The following is a 16,891-nucleotide window of genomic DNA, read 5'->3' as shown; positions in this document are numbered from 1 at the left end:
TTAGGCAGAAAAGACTAATTTTACTAATCAAGTGAACTTAAAACATCGACAACAACAAATATACTACCTTATATAATTAAATAACTATAATTATAACATAATAAATAAATATAACATTAAATAAAACTACCTTAATAAATTTCACATTAAAAATATCACATTAAAAACATGCTATTAATTACTTTGTACTTAAACTAAGTAAAATAAATTAATTACAAAAAAAAAAAAATTTATTACAAAACTATAGCAAAATTTTTTATTTATTTAATGTAAACATTGTTTTATTCAAAAAAAAATCTTCTTAATTAAATACTTCAACATTTTCCGAAGACATAGACAATAACATCTTCTTAATACCTGAATCTTTAATCTTCCTAAATTAAGGTGTTATTACAAATAAATGCTAAAAAGCTTCAACAGAAATAAAAAATTATTATATAAAAAAAAATTAACTGGCATCTGCTTCATTGTACTAGCTTTTAATTTTTTTTTTTCTTTCTAAGTTATAAACACTGTCTAAATTATAAAACAAAAAACAATCCCAAGTTACTTCGAAAACTAACAACTGAAAACAAATACAATAAAGTATACTGTATACAACAAAAAACAAGCGAAGTTCTTCAATCAAAATAATGGTTTAAGGAATAAATTAACAAAGTATAATATGTGCAATAAAACAATAAACTAATACAAAATGGTATTTTAAACCGAAAAAAAAACTTTTTATGCAAAAGCTTTTGTGTGCTTATGTAAAATATTCTTATCTTCTCGTAAAATATGCTTATCTTCTCGTATATTTTTATTGCTTATATTTTCCGTAAAAAGTCCGTGTCAAAATACACACAAATGAGCACTATTAAGTTCGCTATTAAATAATTAGATAAGGGAATTATAACTATAAATTATTAAATGTATATTGAATATGAATACTTTTAGAATTCTGCTTATTTAAAATATACAAGTAAAAAGCAGATATATGAAAATACTTATAAAAACTCAAAATTAAGAACGATTAAAAATAAGTCATTAACTGGCATTTGCTTCATTGTACCATATCGTGCATCCTTGTAAAAAAGTAATTGCTCATTACATGCAAAGTTTTTAAAAATTTATGTGGCCATGAAAATAACCATTTTTAAAGATCTTCGCAAAGCGTTTTTGGTTTCATTTCTAAAAAAAATGTTATAAGTGTTAATAGCCGATACTTTGTGATTAGAGCTCTTTTTTTTTTAAGATATTTTATTTTCAAATTGGTTACATTCTCTTTTAAACATAATTATTTGTGTATTAAATTTATATATTTGTGAAAATCCGGCAAATTTTATTTGATGTAAATGCAACAGGGCATTGGAAAAGAGTTGTACAACTAAATTAACCTCTTGAAATGTTACGTAAAAATGATATCAATAATACAAAACCATTTTCTCTCATTAATAGAAAAGCACCTAAAAAAGCATTTCTTTTCATACAGCTTTTTTTCATACAATCAAAGTTTGTTTCTTACTTTAGAGTATATATTCTAGAGCAATCTTGACAATTCCAAATGCAAAATTTTCTTTTCAAATGCACTCTGAGGTATTCTTTCACATTCACAGTGAAACCATTTTTTACAAGTAGAACACTGAGTCATTTGCCTAAAATAAATAGCAAGCATATTTTAAAGGTTTTTTCTTCAAAGCGTTAATGCAATGACAATAACAATGAGAAAAATATAATGATGTTTTTTAGAGTAAGATAAATAGCAAGCATATTTTAAAGGTTTTTTCTTCAAAGCGTTAGTGCAATGACAATATCAATGAGAAAAATACAATGATGTTTTTTAGAGTAAGATAACTTTAAAAATATAGTAAACTTGTCCAAAAAAAACTTCCCTTAAATAAATCTTTATATTGAATAATATTTATAGTTGATTTTTATCTTTCATTTAAACTAAAATGTACGTAGCTCCAACCATTTGAAAATAAACCTGTTAAAAATGTGCTCATCTTCATGTGTCCAAAACATACGACATAAGCAATGTAGAAGAATGCAAAAGTTTTTTGCATAAATATCTTCTAAATAAAGAAGGATTTTCAGTGAGTGGAAATACATCTAACTGGTTGTTCAGTATACAGTTCAGGAGATAATCTCTCATTCACCCTTGCTCAAACATCATGCTAGTGGAATGTATTTTATTTTCTTAAGGATTTATCCAGCCCAGACAGTCCGCAATCAACAAAATTAGTTTGTTGTTGAACAGGTAAAACTTTAATTGAAATAAAACTTTTATTGTAGTGTAAAATAGAACAAATTTGCTTTTTTGTCTCAACAAAAATAGAGCCATGGAAAAGGATGCCAAACAAATAAATCCTGGCTCACAATTATATGTGCTCACACAAACCCAGAGGAGATTTCCATTGTGTAGAATTTGAACAAAAGAGGCAGACTGATGTCTATTAAAAGCTTTAACTTTTTTCTTTAAGGGATCTTGTATAACAACATCAATATCTAGCTGAATCAACATCATTTGTTAGCTAAAGTGAATAACATTATCATTAGGTATTTGACAATTATTAATTTCAAAGAGTTCAGCATCTGGAATCAAAGAGGATTTGAGACTTTGAATATGCTGCAGCTTCTTTTGAAATCGATCACCATGAACTTGGCCTGTAGTGGCTCCGCTATGTCCATTGCTTTTGCCTGTTTCAACTTCTTCAATTGACACATTTAACTGAACATCACTTTCAACAGTAAAGATTTCACAATTTTCTTCAATTAAGTGATCTGTTATAATTTCAGAATTACAAGAATCTTCTTTTTCAACTTTCAAATATATTTCTGTTGAAGCTTTATTTTGGTGATATATCGCACCAACTCGCTTTAACTTTCTTTTGTTTGGTAGATTAAATGATTTAGGTAACTTTGTTATAGATTTGCGACAGTTTTCTGGTTGAACTGTTGGATGTAAAATAATACCTTTTTCAGTAGGAAGACTTTTAACTAAGGCAGTTTTAACTTTAAGTAGCTCTCTAAATAAATTATCTAATGCTGTTTTAGAACTACATAGATACATCAACTGTTTAATGTCATTCAATAAATCCCTACATGCTTGCGACAAGTCCTGTCTAGTTTTCAAAGTTGAATCAATATTGGTTGATTCAGATTTTGTTTGCAATGATGTAATTTCAGCACTATTGATAATTTCAGGAGAATTAATTAAAGATAGAGAAAAACCTGGACTTTCTACAACAATTGTTGGACTACTTTCTTCAGATTATAAATCTAGAACAAAATAGGGAGAGTCTTGGTAAGCTGCACCTAAATCAAACCAAGAAAGATTTTGATTTTTGAAAATAGCAAAAAAGTACTTGTCTAGATATGTACTACGGAACCAAGATGGGCAACTACAAGTTGGTATATGTTATGCATCACCAAGATAACATTGGTATATAACCCTACTGTTAAACTGAAATGATGGAACGCTATAAAGTTGGTTTGTCAAAGCAGTTACTTCTGATAAATCCACACCATGTAACTTGTCAACCACTCTCATGCAATGATTAACCAAAGGTCATGGACGATTGGTCAAATAATTAGGAATAGTCTCATGGTATTTTCGGTACGATGAGTTTGCTCTTTGTTTTCATCAACATGAAAATATGATGATGCTTTTATACACAAAATAAAAATTAACTATGCCAAGACACCTACAAAATTGGTAACAGTAAATATTATGAACAAAATTTTATAAAAGTCTGTTAACAAAATATGAATAATATAAAGATAGTAAATTCAATAAGGATTCATAAAATAACTTTTTTTTTTTGTTGTTACTTCAGCTTCCCAAGGCCAATACAGATGAGGAGGCTACTTGTGGTTATAACCCTCTCTCAACTCCGAAATTCCAAAACACGAAACTTGACAAACAAGGTTGCTGCGCAGAGAAACAAGTTGAGCGCTGTACTACCAGGGACGTGGCGGGGATCAAACTCGGAACCTCTCGCTTATAAAGCGAGCGCTCTACCACGACACCACTACCGCATAACTAACTCACTTTAATTCATTGCTTACAACAAACAGTAACTTAATAGCAAACGAGGATGTTTACTATTGTTATTTTTATTACTGTAACTATTATTACGACGAGCAATATAAACAAATACACAAATATTATTGCATAATCGTTAGAATTAGTAAATTTTGACTAACCTGTCATACTTGTGTGGAAGGAATTCTTCAATGCAAACACTAAGCATAGCAGTAAGGGAAGAAGATTTTCTTTTTTCTTAAAAACTGTATTTGAAACATTGATTTTGCCGTTCAATTCCATTGTTAGTATTTAAATTAAGCAATAATCGATCTTGTCGGTAGGCAAACACCCTTCTCTAAGAATATGAAGAAAAATAGAAGATAATTTTCAAAAATGTTGCAAAATCATTTTTTTAGATCAAAAAAGCTACCTCCTGCCATATGGCACATTGCACAACATGGGCTCGAAATTCACAATATTGAAAGAAAACAGGTAAACATAGAAACTAATGATACAACTTGTACCTGTAAATTTAATTCTTTTTTACCTTACTCTATTTAATAAAAACTTGAATGCCATACAAGATTTTATTAAGTCCTAATGATCTTACCTGTTATAAGATCATTAGGACTTATTAGAAGTCATCATGAACTTTTCTTACCTTATTTGCCTTTGTTTATAAGATTTTAGTATCATCACCAGAAAGTTTTATTAAAATTATTTCTTATCTTTTTTGACAAGGGCCATAGTAAATGACATGAAAGTCATTAGTAAAAGAATCAAACATAACTTAAAAAAAACTTAAATTGAAATCGTACTATTTAAAAAAATTCACAAACAGGTCAAGTTGTATGTAGAATCCCTTCATCTTTAAAACATTAGTACTTACCTTTTTGATACAAAACCAGCTTCTTTACGATTCGGAATTGTTTTTACATGAGCTATCAGTTGGAGCAACATCTTAACATCATTTTTTATGGTGGAACAGCCGTTAATGGATTTGGATAGGCATTGCTCCCAAGCTTGCTCTCGATGAAAATTGCAAATAAATACACTACATTCTAAGGTATTATAATACACATATTTAAGAACTATTTTTTAACCTAAATAAACTTTTATACAAATAAACATCATAAAAAGGACTACCTGGAAACACAGAATCAAGGGAGTTTATTTCTTCATTTGAACAGTTAGTCATAAAGAACTTTGGTTGGAATGAAGGATTCCATTTCTTAATACATACCAAAGCTTCTGTAATTGCCTCTGTTGTTTTCATTTTCCAGACAAAGGTGGCAACTATTTGATTAACTATGTTCGTTTTCACAACCAAGAAAAATAGAGGTAAAGCATATCTGGTGGTTTTATATGTAGCATCAAGAAAAGCTAGCTCATTACGATATCGCAAAAGTAGACTTCTTTGCCATTTATTTTAATAAAAAAACAACAAAGAATTTTGAAGCACTGGATCATTGCCCTTTGAACTTTCACCTTTCTGCAAAACTTTATACAAGATTCCTTAGAGTTATTTTCCCATTCTTTAATCTTTTTAAGCAGTCAGTCTTGGTCTATTAAAGAGTGACAAAGCTTATATCTAGCTTTCATCATATGGTTTCAGATGATCTCATCGCATGGAAAGAAATGTTTACTTGATGTAAGTGGCATATTAGAGGAACTAAAATCTATGTTAACAAAGGTTGTTATTTTTGTTTTAAGGTCATCTCTGGAACAGTTTTTACATTAACTCCAACTAGTTCACCAATTTTAACAATGAGCTCATCTGTGAATGGAATTGGCTGAGTGAAACCTGCTGCCTTTTAAAATCAAAAGTTAATGGTTTAAAAAAGAGTCATAATCAAAGTTATTCTTAAAAGCCTATTTTCAAAAACTTACTCACCAACAGGATGATTTTTGTGAACTAATGCATCAGATAGTCTCAAAATATACTTTCAACGTATAACAATATTTCTGTTTTCAGTTAAAACCAATTGCAGTTTTTTTGATGCATCTTTTCTTTTTTGTTCTGAATCCCTTTCAAGCATAAAAAAAAAATGTCAAAAATATTTATAAACCAAATAATTGAAATAATGAACATAAAGATAAGCTTCATTTACCCATAACTGCCAGATGTGCTTAAAGGGTCATAAAACTATGCATGCTAGTTGCAAATTACTTTTTATATTTCTATCACAAATATTTTATTTTTAAATGCTTAAAAAATATTTCTATAGTTTATATAACATAATAATTAAAAAACATATAAACATTATAAAATACTACTGACAAAACTTAAAATTATGAAAAAAATACCTTAAATTCTGGAAAATCATAAACCTCCTTTATGTAAACAGCAGATCAAACTAATTTCTTTGTAACCTGCAGATAGTAAGTGACTGGGGCTATGGCCGGGGCCAGGTTTGATAACATATAGCCGTGACCGAGGCCGGGTTTATGACCAGGGCTGCATTCATATTTATAGATCCTATAAAAATGTTATTCTTAATGAAAATTTATGATATAAGTTATAATTAAAAACAATATCTTTATAGGATCTCTCAATATTAATGCAGCCCCGGTCAAAAACCCAGCCGGGGCTGCATTAAAATTGATAGATCCTATAAAATATTGTTTTTAAATAAAATTCATGTTATAAATTTTAATTAAAAGTAAAATTTTTATAGGATCTATCAATATTAATGCAGCCCTGATCATAAACTGGGTCTCGGTCACGGCTATGTGTTATCAAACCGAGCCCTGGCCCTGGCCCCGGTTGCTTACTACCTGCAGAATAGTTTTAGGTTTTATAACTTCATTTTTTCAAAAATAATTTTTGAAAACATTGTGACATTTTTTTTTAAGATTATGTAACTCATGAAATTATTTACTGAATATTGAAACTTAAACTTATAATGTCTTTTTAATTAGACTATTATACTATTTGCATGTAATTTTTGTAGTTTTTCACAAGGAAGATCTTTGAATTAAACAAAACCTTATTTTCTAGAAAAGAAAAGTTAAGACTTTTTCCAATGTCACGTTTCTCCATATTGAATTTGTTTATTATTTATATGATAAACACATTCAATATGGAGAACAATATATATTGTCCATATATACAATCCGTAAGTTACTAACAAGATACTAATAATAAGATAGTAATAAAAATTATTGCTAATTCTCTTGATAAATTCTGTAAATATAAAGTTTTATTTCAAAATGAGTGCTATTTATCTTAAAATTAACCATAAACTTTATAAATAAAAAAATGTAAAAGTGACATGGTAATAAATAAAACATCTACTATTAAAAAATAGCAAGAAGCGATATTGGCTTAAACATATTCTTCTAAAAGCACGGAAATATTCAATCTTTATTTGTTCAAAAATCATTAATTAAAATTTATTTATTTATTTTTTTCAATACTAAACTTCAGGACTCAAAACATAAGTCTAAGGTTCAAAAAATAAAAACGATAACAACACATTAAACAACAAAAACATAAATAAATTTAAAAAGTTACCAAGTGCATTTAAACGTGTCTTTTTTAAAATAAATATACTTATCATTTATGCAATAGATCAATCATAAGGATTTTTTGCATTTTCAGAAATAATTTTGTTGTAAATCTTTTTTTAGTAATAACTTTTTAAGTTATGTCTTAAACTAATTAAATATTGTAAGTTTTAAGTTCAGCTGTAAGTCCACGGTGTAGTAAGGGCGGTTTTTAAATTATTCGAATTCTTTTATTTGAAGTTAGCATGATTTTAGCAGCGTATTTTGTCCAAATAAGAGCTTTAGATGTTATAATTTTTTTTGTTTTATGATTTTTTAATATTTAAAGAAACTTTTTCTTTTTTCATATATAAAATTTTCAAAACCTTTTTACTACCCTTGTTAGTGAATCTAAAGAACACCATTTTGTAGTCTTTAGATCAAGTTCGATCATCGTAGTTAACGTGAACTTAGTTAAAACCTTTTAAAAAAGTGCCTAAACCCACCATAGATCTAATTTTTAATCGGTTCTGACGTATATTAACTGTATATAGTTGTTAAAATACAATATTTCTATCAATTTTCACGAAGTATACTATAATTCCGACAAAAAAGTGCTTATAATTATGGAAAAATGGACAATAAACGATCAGAACAAATCATAATATTAAACTATGATGTTCATCTTACCTAAAAACGTATATATTTAAAATTTTATTCAAACTTGGACAAGTAATAATGATTTTAAGAGGTTGTTTTTTTTTTTAAAAAAAAGACTCTTTGGTCTGGGTTTTTTCGCTACAATCATTTAACGTACATATAGCGTAGTCAACCAAATATCATACAGACGCTATAAAATTTTAAAATTGCCCTAATTGCACCGAGTCCATGCCTTTGGTCCTCTAATTGAAATTGAAAACTCTGTTACCGCAAAGTAACGTTTGGATTGTATATAGGTGTTATTTGGATATCAAACGGGTGATGCGGAAGTTTTCGGTCAAAATAAAAACGTCAATAACTTATTTATAGATAAAAAAACAAACTACTATTATATTTTTTTTTAATAAAGCATTTATCTTTTAATAAAAGTATATTATTTTTTATATGAAAAAACACCACCATCTGCAATTGAATTCAATATTGCTCTGACACCTTTCATATGCGACTGTAAAAAGTTTAAATCAATTTCTTGTAGTTTTAGTTTCATGCGATCAATCAAAACTTGCTCTGATGAAGCTTGTTAATCTCTCTCGTAAACTTTCTGTGCCAAATGTCCCCAAAAATTTTTAATGGGTTGTGCTTGAGGCACATTTTGGGGATTGGATTCTTTATCAACGTAATAGACATATTAGTCCATCCAATTTAGAGAATCTTTAGAATAATGAGAACTTGCTAAATCTGGCTAAAATAAATAGTTAAAGTCTCCATGATACTTGTGAATAAATGGAAGAAGTCGTTTTTCTAAACATTCATTAATATAGATTGATGAATTGATTGCTACAGCCTTGGAAGTGCGAAACAATGGCTCGGACATACCACGGTCAGATATGGCTATCCACATTAATAATTTTTTTGGAAATTTCTCTTTTCCTATAAAACAAACACTTTCTGGGCATGTCTATTTGTTGTTTGTGTAGTATCCAGAATTTCCAGGCATGTTGTCCCCTGCAAAACAAAAGTATTTTTCGTCATCGATGACTAGAAGCGATTTTGTGTTATAGAGTTGGTTAACAAGTTTCCTGCTTCTTTTCTTTGCCTTTATTTGTTGTTCTATAGTGTATTTTGGAGTCTTTTCACGTTTTCTATATTTAATATTCATTTTTTTTAACTGACAACCAATTGTCGATTGATTTACACCGAATTTAATACCTATTTTTCTCTGACTGACCCCTTTTCGATTGTTGACAAGTCTCGTTAATTCGGCTTTCTTTTCTCTAGTCCAGGATGTCGGACGACCAGGGTGCTTTCTATCAGAAAACAATTGAACAGTTTCAAGTCTTTTTAGGTTATCATATATTGTACTTCAAGCAAATCCTTCCTTTTCAAAATGATTTACGATTTATTTATTTTTTATATTAGGTTTATTTACAAAAAATATTTTTAGTCGCTTTCGAAAAGATTCTCGTTCAGCTGCATTTAACCTCATTTTAAATAATTGTGTTTCAAATAATAAAGTTTATATTTTATAGAACGTTTATGCCTACGCATAAAACCACAAAAACTAATTATTATGCTCAAATAATGAAATTAGGATTTGTCCGATAACTTCCGCATCACCCGTTAGTTAAGTATTTATTCTAATTTGTTTTCATTTACAAATTAAAAGTTTTTGCAATAATACTTTTATTAATTTTAAACATAACAATTAAAAGATGATAAATATTTATTTGGTAAGTATTTAGTATATTTAACTTAGTAAATAAAGGTTGGCAGGGTGTATAGCGTCTTTCATTGGATATAATTATGATTGCATATTTTTGCATATTAAAGAGTTTTTTAAGTTTATTTTTATTGGTACTACACCAGGCAATGTTATCGTAATGCCAATGTTAGCGTAATTAATATAGGAAAAAGTAAAGGAGAAGTATAATAGTTTTAATTAACTTGAGTTTAAAAAAAGTTTTGTTCTATTGAGTAGGCCAAGGCTCTTTGATATTTTACCTTTAATATATTTTATATGACCTCTCCATGTTAATTTTTCGTCAAAGAGTACTCCCAAAAGTTTTAATAATACTTAATTAATACGAGTAAATACAAAGATTTGGAAGTTGTAGTGGAATTATGTCTCGTTCATGATAGCGATGGAAAAAAGTATTTTTTGTCGAGATGGGCAGATTCCGATTTTCCAAATTCCAGCGGGAAAATCGAAAAAATCGGAAAACTCCCCATTCTCACGGAATCGTAAGTACCGTGTTTCTCTACCCTTTTAACGATTCCAATTCTAAAATGACTTTTAACAACTTCACCTATTTTATTAATACTCCCTTGATAATTGAAAGAAAATAAACACACTTTGCTATTCATACTTCCTTATTAATTAAAAAATATATACATTTTTTGCCGTTGTGATGTTCTTTAGTTTTCTTGCTTATGGTCCACAAACTCTTGCAATATAAAAACCCTTTAATTTTTTGCACCAAAAAAACAGATATTTAATGCTTAAACCCAGGGTAATGGTTAAATGAGGAAGTTGGTTACAATAGAGTTAGTTGCATCAACGCAACATACATACTACATTTTCAAGAGAACAACCAATCAAAATCATTAAACCTTAAAATTTTTATTTTACCTAATTGCATCAACTAGAAACTTTGCATTTCAATGATGTACGCAGAAGCATATAATCTGAGTACCTGATGCATTAGTTCTAATGCACTTGTTTCAAAACTCAAAACTTTAAAAAACTGACTTTGACATTTAGGATATCATTATTTAAATGTGGGATGTAGTTCATCAGTTTTGAGTTGTAAAACCTTTTTTGAACATTTTATTCTTAATTTTTATAAACTTTTTTTTGCTGACATTATTCAAAATTTTATGAATATCAATCATAAAATTTTGATAAAATATTTTTGATAAACTATTTCTAGTGAAAGAGGGTTTCCAGTGATTTTTTAGGTAATGATTTACCTCAAAAAACACTGAAATAAATTTCTTGCTTAGTTTTAATTTTTTTTTTTTCAGAATATCTCAGTTTTAACTTGTTTTGAAGTTCGAACAAGATACACAGACACTTAAAATTAACTTGGAAACATTTGCACCTTATATTTACAAGCCGGTCTCTGATTTTTTTTTATTTCATACATTAAAATGTCTAGTTAATGATCTTAGTTTATTATAATAAAGTTAAAGAAGATCTTTTTAATATCTTTTGCTAACGAAATAATTTTAGCAAGCCAGTCAATAGTGTCCTCAAATTTTTAATTTGCTGCTTGTGTTTTATTAAAGCATTAAGCATTTCCGATCAAATGAGATCCCAGAGATTTCGAACTTTGTTAAGCTGTCCACGTGGCTATCTCATCTATTTTTTTACCTTCTGAATACATTGCAAGAAAAATGATTCATCGCGGTTTATATATATGTATATCGCGGTATATATATATATATATATATATATATATATATATATATATATATATATATATATATATATATATATATATATATATATATATATATATATCCCCAATAATACTAAGGCGTGCAACATGTTTTTGTTAAAAATACAGAGGTTTAAGTTTATTTAAACTGAACCACGCAACATTTGCATAGTTTAGGTGATAATTGATAAACAAATGATTTAGTTAAGTTAAGTGTGCTTATATCGGATGTTTCTTGTTTTGTGTAAATGATACAATGATGAAGACTTTTTCAATGTATTCAGTATTTTTTGGAAATCAATAGCATCCAATATATCTCTTTCAATAGACATTAAGATGGTCTTGATTTAAAGAAGATCGTAAACAATTTTAAACTAGTTTAAGCTAACTGAATGCTCTTTCACAGTTAACGTGTGTAACAGAGAGTGTTAAAACAAGTTCAACTGCTGCATACAAGTTACAATAATTAGGTGAATGCATATTTATTTAATATATTAACTTTTGTCGACATATTAAGCATGATTTTGAACTATGATTATTATTGATAGTTCTTGGTTTTCCACACCCTGTAAAAAAAACAATTTTACACTAAACATAACATATAACTAAATATAGTTTAAGTTAAGTAACTAAATAAACTTTTAAATATATTTTACTTTTAACTTCTGAATCCATTTTATCCCAACAAAATGTAAATTCGTCATTGTCACACTCTTGATTATCTTGAAACGTATCGTTATAAATTTTTGAAGTATTTAAACCCAGAGGCTTGCAATATTGTCATATATTTTTGAAAAATCATACAATTCAGACCCTAATTTCTGATAGCTTATAGATGATAATTTTGATAATTTTTTTAATGCTGATTCTGGTAAATTATTTGCAGGTGGAAAATTCCCAATAAAAGTAAGGGTAAAAGAAAAATGAATGTAGTTAACTCTTTTAAATTGAATATATGATATTACTATAAATCAGGGATGTCCAACCTTTTTACAGTAAGGGCTATTAATTCGTTTCAAAATCAATTTGAGGGCCACAAACATAAAATACCCAAAATAAAAATTATTAAATTTGAAGTTTTTATTTAAATTTAAATAAACAGTTACACTCATAGTTAAGGTTCAAAGTGAAGTTATACAAAAGTTCGATCAATGTGAAACTTGACACTGTTTTTTTTTGCATAAATGATCTATGTCTGCTTTTATATTTGATGATGCAATTCAAAGGGTATTAGTAAGGTGTTCATCTGTCAATTTATTTCTCTGTTCTGTTTTTACATGCTTCATTTTTGAGAAAAACTCTTCGCAGTTGTATGTGCTTCCAAAAAGTGAAAAATATTTAATAGCATGTGTGCACAAATGAGGAAAAACTTCAATGCTCATGTATTTTTTATAAACTTCTAACAATTCTACTTCTTTGTAGGCTTCTTTAAGATCTTTATTGTTTTTCAATTCTATTATTTCCATTTGAAATTTATTTCTAACTGTCTCAGCTTTGATGGAAAATGGATGCGCAAATAAGTCTAACATATTTTTTTCCTTTTTAAAATCACAGAATCTTGTGTCAAATTCATCAACTAATTTTAAAATAAGAGTACAATATCTTTCAGAGTCAATTGTATTAATATTTCTTTCTGATAATGCCTTGAAATGGACAAGTACTTTAGAACTTAATTGTTGTTTCAGAAGTTTTAATTTTAAAACAAATGTTTCTACATTTTCAAACAATTTACTAATAAGTTGATCTTTACCCTGCAACTTAAGATTTAATTCCATTAACATCTGAGTCATGTCAATCAAAAATGCCAAATCATTCAGACAGTCAATATTTTCAAGCAAGCTTGTGTCTTTCCCTTTAATTTTTAGAAAAAGCACTATTTCAGGTAATAATATCCAAAATCTTTTCAGAGTAGCAGCTCGACTAAGCCATCTAACCTGGCTGAAATAAATTACATCTTCAGCCTCACTACCACAACCTTCAACTAATTGTTTGAACTGTCTGTGATTAAGGCCACGACTTCTTGTAAAGTTAACAGTATTAATAACAAGTTCCATAACATTCTTCATCTCCAATACTTTTGCACATAACTGCTCTTGGTGTATAATGCAGTGATATGAAATAATTTCATGATTAATGGATTTCTTAAGTAATGCAATAAATCCAATATTTTTTCCTGTTAGTGTACTTGCTCCATCTGTAGTGACACCACAGAGTTTCTTTTCTGGTAATTCAAATTTCACCAATGTTTTTTTCACTTCAGAGAGAATATCTTCTCCTCCTGTTGTGTCCTTCATATGATTAATATCTAACAGTTCTTCAATTACATCAAAGTTACTAGTTATACCTCTAATAAAAATGGCTGGCTGAGTAGTATTACCTCTGTCTGTTGATTTATCCAGTGCCAGACTATAGGGTTCACATTTATTTAATTTTTCATTTAATGATAATTCAACATTTTTTGATGGATCTTCAACTCTTCTAGCAATAGTCTGGTGTAAGAGGCTAAGATCTTCAACAGTAGGTGTTTTTTCAGGACATATCTCTTTACAAAATATTTTTAAACAGTTTTTTAATAAATCTCCAGTACAAAAAGGTTTACCACTTTTTGCAATAGCTTCTGCCATTAAAAAACTTATTTTGGTAGCACTGTAAGAGCTAATCACTTTAGTTTTCATCACTGATTGTTGTGCAAGAAAAGTTTTGTTCAACAATTCAATCTTATCAATTCGAAATTGGCCTTTAAATTTGTCATAACTTACAGCATGTTTTGTAGTGTAGTGCCTGTTCACATTATAACTTTTACACACGGCAATTTTCTCCAAACAAATTAGACATATAATTGAATTACTTTGTTCATGTACAAAATAGTCAGTTGTCCAAGAAGGATTAAATACACGACCCCCATGACCGCTTTCAGTATCACATCTACGTCTTTTAGCTGAAGCCATCTTTATTAAATATATAAATATGTTTTTTCTTTAGAGCGCGTTTTATTATTTCAAATGCGGATTTATATAGTGAAAGTATAATCGAAATCGAATGTATAATTCGAATTATAAATATATAAATAATATGCTGTTGCTGTAGAACTTATTTTATTATTGTTATTTGAAATTTTTATTAAAATAAAATTCAAAATTAATGGACCGTGATATGCGGGCCATGCCATAGGCTGACGAGGGCCACCTTCTGGCCCGCGGGCCACGCGTTGGACAACCCTGCTATAAATATAATTAATGATTGAAATAAGTATAGTATACTGTTTAGAATAGCAGATTGATATAAGTATAATATACTAATCTCTTTAAACTCACCAACAAATATTTTGTTAGATGTGCATGTAACGACCGATGTAAATCATATATTTGTTTATTTTGGGTCATCTGCAATAGCTTTTAAATCAACCAATTTTTTTTATACGAAGTTTTTCTGCTACTCCCTTTTTTTACCTCCATAATGTATTGTTAATTTATTTACCTTAATTTTAAGTTTTAAATTATAGCTGTATTTTGATTCTGCACTGAATAAATAAATTATTTTATACACGACACAACGGTAGAAATCTGGATTTTATTATCGCTGTATCGCTGATAGCACAGCGGTATAAAAAGAATAGCATATTACGTAATAAGCAAGTAATCAAACTGTATAAATTGAATCTATTGCTTGAAGGGTATCTTGTTGAATCTAATATAATGTTACTTACAAAACTGTTTTTAATAATATATGTCTATAATTATTTTTACAAAAATAGGTACACATTAGGTTATTTGTTTTTGCCCGATGGATATAATATAACTCAGCCCACTGTGCATATTTAAAATTATTGGAACATAATATTCCAATACTTTGAAATATTTTACTGCCTGAATTTTTGATGTGTCTTTTTCATGAAAAATTTTATTAGAATATTTCTTATAAAATAGCAAGGCTGTTATAATCACATGTATTCAATATTATAATCGCCTTAAAATTCATGAAAATTTTATTACTTCCGTGATGGTAAGAAAATCAAGAAAGCAAGTAACGAAAGAAATTTATAATATGGTTTTAAATATGCAAGAAAGCAAAAAATATACTATCAAACAGATTTCAAATACCGTAAATCTCTGCACCAGGGCGGTTGGAAAAATAATTTAAAAATATGAAGATGGAGTTGCGTTTGTATCATCTGGTAAATGTGATTATAGTCACGATTATAGTTTACATCAAATGTTTTTTACAATTAAGGTGTATAAAAATAAATTTGGTTTCTATAATATTGAGAGATCAAAGTTGAAAGAGTTTAATATTGTTAAACTTTAATTTAAGAAACTGCAGCGCAGTGGATAGCGCGCTTGCCTCAGAAACTAGAGAACCGTGTTTCAACGCCATCTGAAGTTTAGTAACATCGGTAAAAAAAAAGAGTCTTGAAATTATTGGTTAAATGAATTTTTTAGGGTAGGTTTTGGCCAAAAGATAAACAATATTAATTTAATTCAGCAGCAATTTTTTTTTTTGATTAATCAAAAACTCATCCTTTTCGTTAATGTTTTTGGGTAAAGGCATTTGAGCTTTTAAAAATTTAGTTTATATATTTATCAAGTAAAATAGTATTTTTATTTAAGATTTTTTTTCTTCCTTATTCAAAGATTTTAGCGTAATTTATATAAATAGTTATACTTTTCACTAATTTTGATTTGAAGTAATTAATATATAATTTTTTTTCGATTTTTCGATCCTTGGTCATCCATGATGATTTATTGTTTTTTGGTATCAGAATAATTTTTATTTTTGTAGACTAATCTAGAATCATCTAGAATATTATTATGTTTCCAATGTAATAGAGATCTCTTAAACAATGTTAAGTTTGCTTCATTAAAAATACGTTTATAAAGAAATTGCTTGGTATGTTGCAATATTTTGTTATAAATATTAGTCGAGAAAATCATCGAAAAAGGATCGCAAATATCTATTTTAATTATACCCTGTTGAAGAGTATAGTTAAAATAAATCATTGGTTATTAAATCCTCTATAAAAGATGTCGATGGTTGAGTAATTCTAATTGAGTAATTATTTAGGGAGCCAATTTCAAACAAACTATAGTTAAACATTTTAGTTTTTTCTTTTAATATGTTGATATTTTTTCCCGATTGCATTTTTTAATTATATTACGAAATAGAAATGTGTTAAGATTTTTATCTCGATTTTTAATTAATTTAAAAAATAAACGTCGCAATTACAATTAAAATAACGGTGGGGTGAGTTCTGATAAATTTATGGAAACAAAGTTTGATTTAAATTACGTTTAAT

At 28.0% G+C, this 16,891-nt stretch overlaps 2 protein-coding genes across 2 annotated transcripts; both read right to left on the bottom strand.

Moving 5' to 3' along the window:
• Positions 1-3,881: 3,881 nt before the first annotated feature.
• LOC136076437 (uncharacterized) lies at positions 3,882-6,029 on the bottom strand. Its single transcript, XM_065789825.1, has 4 exons — positions 5,904-6,029; positions 5,156-5,820; positions 4,899-5,070; positions 3,882-4,364 (listed from the first exon to the last, which is right to left on the bottom strand). The coding sequence occupies exons 2-4, from the start codon at positions 5,283-5,285 to the stop codon at positions 4,319-4,321; spliced, it is 348 nt and encodes a 115-aa protein (XP_065645897.1). The 5' UTR covers positions 5,286-5,820; positions 5,904-6,029; the 3' UTR covers positions 3,882-4,318.
• Positions 6,030-12,818: 6,789 nt separating this feature from the next.
• LOC136075914 (general transcription factor II-I repeat domain-containing protein 2-like) lies at positions 12,819-14,546 on the bottom strand. The gene has a single exon (XM_065789358.1). The coding sequence runs from the start codon at positions 14,544-14,546 to the stop codon at positions 12,819-12,821; it is 1,728 nt and encodes a 575-aa protein (XP_065645430.1).
• Positions 14,547-16,891: the final 2,345 nt, after the last annotated feature.

The sequence above is a fragment of the Hydra vulgaris genome, chromosome 02 (assembly GCF_038396675.1).
Source record: "Hydra vulgaris chromosome 02, alternate assembly HydraT2T_AEP".
In the NCBI taxonomy this organism is placed as follows: domain Eukaryota; kingdom Metazoa; phylum Cnidaria; class Hydrozoa; order Anthoathecata; family Hydridae; genus Hydra; species Hydra vulgaris.
The sequence above is the reverse complement of the archived record's forward strand: the minus strand, read 5'-3'. Positions and strand labels throughout refer to the sequence as shown.